The 10186-nt window shown below is 37.1% G+C and overlaps 1 protein-coding gene across 1 annotated transcript; it reads right to left on the reverse strand.

Annotated features, from left to right (window-relative positions):
- Positions 1–333: 333 nt before the first annotated feature.
- GAL (galanin and GMAP prepropeptide) lies at positions 334–8528 on the reverse strand. Its single transcript, XM_065755733.1, has 6 exons — positions 8106–8528; positions 7831–7911; positions 7127–7181; positions 5634–5720; positions 3055–3132; positions 334–606 (listed from the first exon to the last, which is right to left on the reverse strand). Exons 2-6 carry the CDS (start codon positions 7909–7911, stop codon positions 554–556), a joined length of 354 nt encoding a protein of 117 aa, XP_065611805.1. The 5' UTR covers positions 8106–8528; the 3' UTR covers positions 334–553.
- Positions 8529–10186: the final 1658 nt, after the last annotated feature.

The raw sequence follows: 10186 nt of genomic DNA on the forward strand, positions 1-10186 counted from the left end.
AAGTAGGCTTCTGCCTGTGGACTGGTTTATTTCAGATAAATAATGTGTAATGCAAAAGGTGCATGTGCTTATTTTGTGTCTGTGTGAAAATGAACAGGAGGAAGGATTTCCATGAAGCATAGAAGTACGAGCAGCTCTGTGACCTAAAAAGACTGTATGATAGTAACAGTCTGAAACAGAACTATACCTGTGTCTCACTGAGCTAAGATGCTCCATATGTAGTACTGTGTTCTGTTTTATGAGCATAGGTGCAGCATAATCTTACAATTTTCTGGATTTGTACATGAATTATCATGGTGCTTTTTAAAGGGAAACAAAATGAAGTAGTTGCTGTTTATTTTTATTTTATCATTTACCTACAGAAAAATTTTACTAAGGCAAAATTTTACACCATAACGTTACAGGAGAGAAAAACAAAACCAAAGAGGCAGAACATCATTTACCATTTTTTCAGATTAATGAAAACAATACATTTCACCTTTTATTCTTCTGGATCTTTTGCTTAGAATTGAATCGAAATCTGCACTACAACAAAATAAAAATGTTTTCCTCTTCAAGACTGGTTTGTTTCCTCTGGTGAAGGTAAATTGTCAAGTGCTCCCACCTCTTCAAAGAAGAAAAAAAAAATGAATTAGCAGATATGTTAATGTGCATAATAATCTTGGCAAGTAAATAATAAGATCCAGTTATAGTAGCATACTTTTTTTATATTTTCTGCCAATTGTAAGCAGCAAATCTTTGCACTTTTTGTTACTTTATAAACTTTTTCTTTCTTTTAAATGCTAACAGCCTATTATAATAATGTTACTTTTTATTATTTTTATTAAGAAACAACAGTGATGCTACTGGTATCAAGCTTCAGAAGTTTTAATATTAATGGCAGCCCCATGCCATTCTACATCCAGCTTTACCTGGACAGGACTTTAAACTGGAGGAAGCCATTTTCAAGATAAATAGCTAAGACCACTTTTTGTGATCTCAAAGTCATTTCTTATAATAATATTACTTGAAACACTCAATCTTGTAGGTAGACAGAAACTTGTCTAATTTGTGTTATCATCATCCCCTGATGCTGAATTCCATGAGCAATTTTCACCCCACCACTGAAGGAACGTATCTAAATGGATATATTTAATGTGGTAAAATGATATTCGAGGAAAAATGTTAAAGCATCTCCACCACAGGAGCATAGTATTGATGTATGTTTTCTCACCTTCAAAATCCACAGTTCTGATTTGGTGTAGAAGTTTGTACTAGGTCTTGGCAATTCCTACTGTTAGGGGATAATGAGATAATATTCTGTCTTCTATAGCCTAGGAATACATGAACTATCTCAAGGAAAAGTCATTTTATATGATCTGGAGATGCCATTTTCCTGTATTCTGAGGACAGATAACAATACTGTCCTTTCTGAATAGAAGAAGGTGTTAGGCATTACTATCCTAAATAGGGAACTGATACTTATAGTTACACCTTTCTTTCTCTTTCACCCCAGGGAAGAAATAATTTCTATTTCTATGAGATGCATTGTATTTTTCTTGCCCAACAAGTCAGTAGGCCTTAGCCTATTCCTCATAGTAGACTCCCAAACTTCACACGTTTTACATACTTTGCTTTTTTATCCAGTTATTGTTTTTGCTTCCTGGGCTCAGATAGGAGAGTATGGAAATGAATGTTTAGGTCTCCTTCTCAGTGTCATGCTAAACAAGCTATGTTTTTATCCACAGTAAATATACATGCTAATAATCTTCTTTAAACACAAGCATTTTGAATTCTCTCAGGAAGCAATTTGAATTCTCTCAGGCCTTTAGCACTAGCTGTAAAGGGAGCTCAGGCCTGTAGCACTAGCTGTAACAAGATTTGATTAATTAAACATTGAAGTAGTGAAAATTATTTTGCTTGGGTCGATGCAAATCATTTAGAAAATTATACTCAAGATATACCAAAGATGTCTAGAATTTTGTTTCCTAAATATATGGAAAATTCTTAGATCTCTTGTATGTCTTTTATATAATGACATTGAAATATAACACCTAGATCTTTGTTACTATTTCACATCATATGCATGTCACAAAATTGCTTGTAGTTCATTCAATACAAAGTTAAGAATATGAAAGTTACAGATTGTGGAATTCTCTGTTTCAGGAGGCAGGCAGTCATTTGCAAAGAAAATATCTCTTTCCTCCTTGTTATCTTCTCTGCAAATACATATTAAGTTTTTAAATGTTTCGTAGACAGTTTTAGGAGGGCAGAAGACATTTTTAGAAATTATCTTTCTTTGCATTAAAGGTTTTTTTTTGTTTGTTTGTTTGTCTGAGAAAATGACAGAGAAACTCAGAATTGTGATTAAAATGAACAAAATCAGAAGCAGATTTCTTCCTTACCTAATGATATAATGAAGCTACTGTTCTTCCAAGATAGCTCTGAGCTCAGTTTTACAAATCTTGTCAGAGTTCTGTGACTTCCCATAGTTTTGCCAGCAGCACTTAGAGCTGTTTGCTAACATGCAGCATAGTGCTTTTGCAATTTTGTGATGTGTCTTTCTTGTAGAATACATGGAGAAAGGGATATGTATTTCTTCATGGCTAACAATTTTTTCTAAATTTCAGACAACTGCTCTTGGAGGTAAACTGAGCTTTTATCTAATTTGTTACTAAATTGTTTTTGTAACTCACATATAATCAGACCTCATTTACTTTGTTTTCAATTATCTGCTTGCTGGGTCCATAACATTTTAGTAGAAACTGATTATTTTCACAATGTTGGCAGTAATCTAATAATACTAGAAACATCTTGCACTGGATATTTGTTCACCTTCATTTTGACAGGACTGCCTGTACTTGTGAAGTCAGATGTATCCCTAGATATGTTAAAGTAGAACTGACTTCCTCTCCCTTCCTCCCACCCTTACTCCCAGAAATGCTGCTTAAAGGCAAATCTGCAGCAGACTTGTACATTCAAGACTAGTCCTGAATGTCACAGGAGAAAGGCCAACAGAAACAGATCTTCAGTGCTTCTGCTAAATGTAACTGGATGTAAAAGGTATTCACTAACCTTTAAGATGCAAGTAAGTCAAAAATTCAATTACTGTGCGCACAATGTTTTCATCAGCCAGTGGTCTTCCAAGATTTCCTAAAGAATAAATTGGTTGTAACTTAATGTTAACATGGTGTCAATATATCTATTGATTGCATATAACATTGTGGCTAAATTTATAAGGATCCTGAAAAGACGATCTGGAAAAAAATATCCTTAAAATGGAACACCTCGTTTCATGGAAGAGCAAAGCAACTCTCAGGTGTGCAGCTGCAATTCTCAGAATTGAAATTGCACAGCCTTGTATGCCATTGCTGCAGAGGAGCTACTTTGACAGCTTAATGGTCATGATTCTTAAGGCCAGTGAGCCCAATTACAGAAGACATTTATCTTTTGTTCTCAACTCCCTCTTTTGTGTCTGCTAGCTTGAGATGAAACGGAAGGGTAAATGATGCAAATTCATCAGCTTTACAAAACAGCTGAAAGTTCTATATGAAGGCTGATTTTGTTCTCAGTATGATGCTAAGTGATACAGAAGCGATTTGTAGTCCTTACAACTGGGTCTGGGACATATCTAAAGGCTCAGAAGGATGTGCTTTTCCATATATATAACGAGGACTATATACACTCTTTAATCTTGCGCAAGTTGGCTTTTTTGATACTTCTTAAGTTGCCTGCATAATCAAGTGTTCTCAAAGCTTGGTATTGCGCTTGGGAAAATGAGTAATACGTTTGTTGTGTGTATTAAAGAACAAAAAAAAGCCCTAAAAAGTAGAGACATCTTGCTTTTTATCAACGAGGTGGAAGCATATGCTATATAAGGGAACAAATTGTAGGTAATTTTGCTGGGTGTTTTAGTTCTCTGCATATAGAAGAGATGGGTAGCAGAATCTGACTCACGGTCCATTATCACACTGGTGAAAATACTGTCCCTTGATGTTATCACTGAGGACATGTTTCATCTCAGAAAACAGTCTGAAAGGCAGGTTGTGCAGCAAGTGAATGCTGGGGGAATTCTTCCATGACAGTAGAAATGATTCATTTCTGTAGTGACTTACAGATGAGCTGTGCGGCCCAAGTGAGAAATACTGATTTGGAAATTGTAAGGCAAGGAAGGTTTCTGATAAAGAGAGTCAGCATTTAAGAATTTGTGTGGAAGTTTGAGTCTAGATGTCTTAGCTTCCAGTCTTTGGATGGGCACGAACACATCAACTCTTAAATTAATAATATTTTTCATTTACATTTTTTTCCTTGATTTCATTTTTATTCTGATCTCATTTGTTATGGATTTTTATTATGATTAATGTGGTTATACCAGTTGCTAGTGGACTCATGCTTTATTTGTAATATGATATTCATTGCATATATACATATTTTAGGGACTTGAGAATACACACAAATTCCTATGAGTATATGGGATTTTATTGTGCATAGCCAATTACTTTCAGACTCTAGTAGTGAAATAGGAATAACTTTAAACTGCAAGAAAATAAATTATTGAGCCCCTTGATTTTGGTGGGTTTTTGTTTGTTTGTTTATCTTAAAGTCTAATATTATGTGACTAACAGCCTACAAGTTTGAGGTTATCTGGAGAGCTTTCAGCATTTGTTGAAGTGAAGAGCATGTAAAATATGGTCGATGATAGAGGCAGTTATATATTTTTTAGATCCCATCCAAACAACTTTGGTTATGTTTACTTGTAAGTTTGGGCATGCAGCAGCTCCTGCAGAGTAGTTCCATAGTTCTTAAAGATTACGTATTTCTGTAAAGGAGCTGGCAGTTTATTTGCAAATAGCAGCATTGCCTTGTGTGCCATATTGTTAGTTTGCAAATGTTGTCTTCCTGTAACATTGCTTCTGACTGGCAAAATATTATTTTGATACAGATGTTGAAGAAATACTTCTTGTTTTGGTGGTGGTGTTTAAATATATAACTACAAACCAACGCTAAACTGGCATTCATTCTGAAAACATAAAAACTGAGGTAAATCTTAATTTGGCTTGGGTTTAACTGACTTGTCTTATTTTTTTGAAATGAAAAAAAAAAGGATTATTTTTAATGAAAACTATCCAAATTACTTAAATATAGAAACATTGTGAGACTCAACTTATAGAGTTTATTTTAAATGATCAAGTATCTTCTTACATAAGTAGTGCTGTATGATTTTGATTCAGTTGATTTCAGCTCTGCAATATCAGAATCAAAAAACATTTATTGGTTGCCCTACTGAAAAGAATTCTGTATGATCTCACTTCTTTGCTGATGAAAATGAGCTCTTGATTGTCTACGGTTAAGTCTGCTATACTGAACTGAGTATGCAGAAAAAAATATATTTATTTAAAGGACAATAAATCATACTGCTTTTAAAGTAATGCAGTTATGGTACTTTTCCCAAGGCAACAAAGTGTTTGAGAGCACTTCTGGTCTGAGTGGGTGAAATTAAAATTTTCTTCTTCACCAGTATTTAGTGGGATTTTTGGATTTTTGGAAAAGTGTAGGAGTAGTCTTATATCTAAGCAGTTAAATTAGATTGATGACAGTAAATAAAATAAGACATTTTAAAAGATCAAAAATACTAACTTTCAGAATTTAATTACCTGCTTTTATATCCTCATCAGGCTGTATTTCACGTTTACCAGTGAAACCATGTTTGTCATTAAAAGATCTGTGGTTATCTACTGCATCTGACAAATAAATTAGAAATCAGAGGAGTTAATTGACTTGGCAGCAACCTTTGCCTTTCATGGATTTCAATGAACAGATAATGATGAACACTTTTTGTTGGATGCTGATGCTCAAAATGACAAAAAAAAAAAAAAAAGGTGCCACAAAAATAATCCTTTTTTCACATTTGTGGTTATGATTTCTGTCATTTACAGACCCAGTCCTGTACTACCTCTGCATATTTATCAAACCTATTACTGAATTCAATGAAAGTTCTAAGTAAAATGTAGGACTGTACATTCAAGGGTAAACTGGGAGTTTGTTTTGTGCTACCCTTTCACCTGTTATTAGAAAGTGTTGCCAAGGTGTTTAAAGAACAAGCTGCAGATAAATTTTTGAAGATTATTCATGTAAACTATCTTACATGCCCCTGGTGCCTCTTCTCTCCCCCTTGCAATGGGCATTTCCTTTATCATTAAAAGGTGATCAATACGACCTGCAACAAAGGATGATACCTATTACCCAGTCTTAGATAAATGGCATCTGAAAAGCACATTTCCATATTTGTCAGTTTGGTTAGATCTGCCTTGGGGCGTAGATTTACAAAGCCAGTTGACACATATAAGATGCATGAATCAGTTTTTATATATCCTTTTATGTGGTCGATGTATGGAGATTCACAGTATGTACTGCAGCATTTGTCATGTGCCACTGAGACTGGGAATATGCGAATATTGGTAAAGAGTGTAACTACCTCAACCAGAAATAGTTGAGAGAGCTTAGCACTGTATTTCCATTTTGCTTATAATGTACATATATTTTCTTACAACTGCACACACATAATCTGCCTTTTTTCTTATAATCCAATGATCTTCCATCTTTGTGAACCAGTATGCGTGGCTGTATTTTGAATAGTATGTACCTGAAGAATTTTTCACACAACAAACTGTTATGTATTTATAGCCATGACTTTGCACTTCGTTTCTGTTTTTATTTGGATTTTTTTTAATAGTAGTATACTAAAGCCACTTTCAAACAGATTTTAACTGAAATCTGAAAGAAGTTGAGTAATGCCAGAATTTCACGTTATGTCACTTTTCTTTTGACATCTATGATGCTATGATGTTTTGTAACGCTTCCATGAAAAAGGAAAGAAGAAGTTTTGGCACATGGAAATTACAGGTCAGTAGCACAAATTGTGACTAGACGTGCAACTGTGTATAACATCTCACATCATGACTCTTCTTTGGAAGCAGTTATTGTCTAAGCCAACTCAATTCTGTAATGGGCACATAATATGTATCTAAAAATGTATTCAGTTTTTGCAGGCTCAGTGTAGTTGTCAGATAAGCAAGCAGCAGACAACAAAGTTTTACAAGAAAAAACGTGAGTTTTGAAATAATACAAGAAAGAGTGCTTGACTTACGTGGCCCAAGTAGGTAACCAGCACTGTTCAAAGTCCAACCCCTTTTTTCTTTTGCCTTGAAGAAAGAAAAGTGCGAGTGGATTAGTGCTTGAGCTGTATGTTCTGAAGTCAAGGAGGCAATTGGCACCCAAATGGATGGTCTCTTACCAGAAGTGTCTTCTGAAGGTTTGAAATAAGAGAAATTTTGTGAAAAATAAATAATATAATAATATCAAAGCATTTACTATGCTAGCTCCTGCCTCCTCCCCATGCAGCCAGTGGTTTTGTCGTTACCATCCATGAACTGTAAAGCTTTCACATCATATAAACGAAACTGTAAATCACAATTTTGACTTTGCATTTCAAGTTTGTTACTTCCTGATATTCATTTAGCAAACAGCAAAATTGTCTTTGATTGCTTGGATTTACATGACAGGTTCTGTAAAAGGTCCATATCCACACCACCTTTTCTGGGTCAGACAGGAATGGGTTATACGTTGAGTTTTGCTCTAGACCTTTGCTTCATATTCTTTGTGACATGGGAGCTGTTATTCAAAAGCCTGGTATTTAATTAATTAACAGCCACTGATATATGAGTGCTACATCTTGTCTAACTGCTGCATCTCTAAACACAGGGTGTATCCTGAAAGAGCTGCTGTCACTTTGTCGGCTTTGACACGGATGCTGCCCGGTGGAAAGGACCCCCATGGGAGATGAGTACTTACAGATAAAACCAGTCCGAACGTTTCTGACAGGGCAGCACAAAGGATTAAAGACAGAAACAGGAAACCCGCACACCTCTGCATCTGAAAAGAAACCGCACCAGGGTAAGTGCTTCAGGTCTCTCGCTGCCGGGCTTCTAGCTTGGATCCGCACAGCAGGTGAGCAAACTGGCCACTGGCACGGGGTGGGGATGAGCCTTCCTCCCGCGGGGGCCCACACCCCAGTTCCCTCTGGGGAGCAGCGGGACAAGGCCGAGAGTTGGGAAGGGACTGAGTACCTTGAGCTGGGGCGCAACGGTGTCTCACGAGGAGCTGGCAGGCGGCGAGGTGGCTGTCCCACGGCGGATGCTGGAATGCCCCACGGTTGCTGGGATGTCCCACAGCTGCGGTCCCGACGGCTGCTCCTGGCGGGCGCTCACTGCATGGCCCCGCTGCACGGGCACAGCTCTGCTCGCCCACCCTTCGTCCCCTCCGCTCTTTATGAGCTGTGGAGCCCCCCCACTCTCCGCCTCCTGTGGGTCATTTTACCTCACCAACCCACTGCATTAGGAAGGGCAAAAATTATAGCAATTCAATTAGAGGCTTTTGGAAGCACGACGCAGGCTTAGACAGAGAGATAACTGTCCAGGCAATTAGCTGTAATTAGGGTGGCCTTGGGCAGGCTGGCAGTGAGAGGAGCTCTGTCCTGGGCAGTCTGGCATGTGCTGCAGTGTGCTTATCAGTGGAGACCAAGCAGAAGCAGCTGAATTTGGCTCGCTATTCACTGAATCAGCTATGGAAGCAGAGCTAAATACAAACAACGATGTGTGATGCCCGCTAGCAAGATTTGCACTGTTTGGGCACTGCATTTGTGAACTCAAAAGACTTCACACTCGCACTCTCTGTCACTCACTCTCTTGACCCCTCCACTTGCTCCCATGGGTGCTTGTGGCCCCTTGAAAACCCTTTGATTCACGTCTCTTTCCCCCGGCATCACAGCAAATAGAGCTAAAGATACTCAGTCATATTTTCGTGCTGCTTTGGAGCGTGGAGAGACACAGGAGTTGGTCAGAAATCTGTTGTGTTTGTTTGCTCATTGCCTAGGCTGCAAAACAGCAGTGTTTTGCATCTGAGATAGTACTTTTTTTTTTTTTTCTTGTCCTTAAGGTCTTATGTGAAGGGTAGAAATGAAACTCTCCCCAGAGACTGGGCATGCCTCAGCATCTTAATTACAGCCTGCGAAGTTTCATGTTTGCTTCTCTTATCTGTGCCTATAGCCTGTGTAGGGATGAGCAAAACTGAATTAGAAGGCAGAGATCCCAGTGTTCCTTCCCGGTGTCGGGATATACCCTGCCAAGTCATATTTTTTCTGCAGCAGTAGTATTTTTTCAGTTCAAGTCCCCTCAACTCCTCTTTCAACGTGAAGATCCTAAGAGATGTTATGCAGAATGTTATACTTCCAGCTCCTTTTTCTGAAGCTGCTGAATATTTGCAAACTTTTATAGAGCTTGTGTGTGAACTTGCATATGGAGTAAAGGCTGCCAGCAGGTAATACAATATCCTATATTTCACTAGTTTAGAAGCAAATAGCATTTTTACTTAAAGTAGCATAATGTTCATATTCCTGGCAGGTGGCAGAAGCTGTGTCTTGTAGTTCTGTTTTCCAACTTCTTTTGTCAGAAGCCATAGCATTGCAGTTATCTGATCGTCACTGAATTCCAGATCTAAAACTGCTTGAGTAAAGTTTATTGTTCATAAAAGGGAAGCAAGAAATTTGCTTTGATTTCTGTCAACTGTCACATCATCCTTATAATTCAGAATAGATGGATCTGGAAAACAGATTTTTTTTAAATTATTATTACATTTTTTTGTGAATTGTTATTTTTCTTTATCAAAGATGTACTCCTGGATAAAAATTCTTAGCTTTCAGCTCTTAACATCTCCTCAGAAATCTTCTTTGAAACTTGAAGCATTTCTCAGATAGAAAGTGTTTTCTTTGTGTTTGAGTACAACTACAGAAATTAACGTAAAGCCAGAATTTGCATTCAAGCAGTATTATAAAAATTGAATACTTCTGTTGTCTTTGACTACTGTCTTTGAGTTCTCGTAAAAAAGACTTGAAACAATGTATATTAACCTGTATTTTTTATTTCAATTTTGCATCACAATTCTTGCATCTTCTTGTAGAATCTCAGGGGAAAATGACCTCTTCATCTTCACTAGGGTCAGTTGAAAAAGAAATCCTCTTTGTTCACTCAGGCAGTTAATCCATCATTTGCCCATTATACATTTTGTGTAAATCTATCTTTAGGTTAGTGTCAATTAAATCATTTTGTCAGTCATTCCTACAATTGATGTTCTCATTTCCACAATTTTCCTT

Source organism: Cyrtonyx montezumae, unplaced genomic scaffold (assembly GCF_038088225.1).
Source record: "Cyrtonyx montezumae isolate F1298 unplaced genomic scaffold, pur_monq_1.0 scaffold_10, whole genome shotgun sequence".
In the NCBI taxonomy this organism is placed as follows: Eukaryota; Metazoa; Chordata; class Aves; order Galliformes; family Odontophoridae; genus Cyrtonyx; species Cyrtonyx montezumae.

Bases quoted from the DNA above. Each gene is read 5' to 3' on its own strand.
- GAL (XM_065755733.1), bottom strand. From the start codon at position 7,911: ATGCAGAGGTGTGCGGGTTTCCTGTTTCTGTCTTTAATCCTTTGTGCT. The intron at 7,182-7,830 runs GTAAGTACTCAT...TCTTTCTTCAAG, and splicing joins CGTTCGGACTGGTTTTATCT to GCAAAAGAAAAAAGGGGTTG. The intron at 607-3,054 runs GTTAGTGAATAC...TCTTCTTTGAAG, and splicing joins GACTTACTTGCATCTTAAAG to AGGTGGGAGCACTTGACAAT.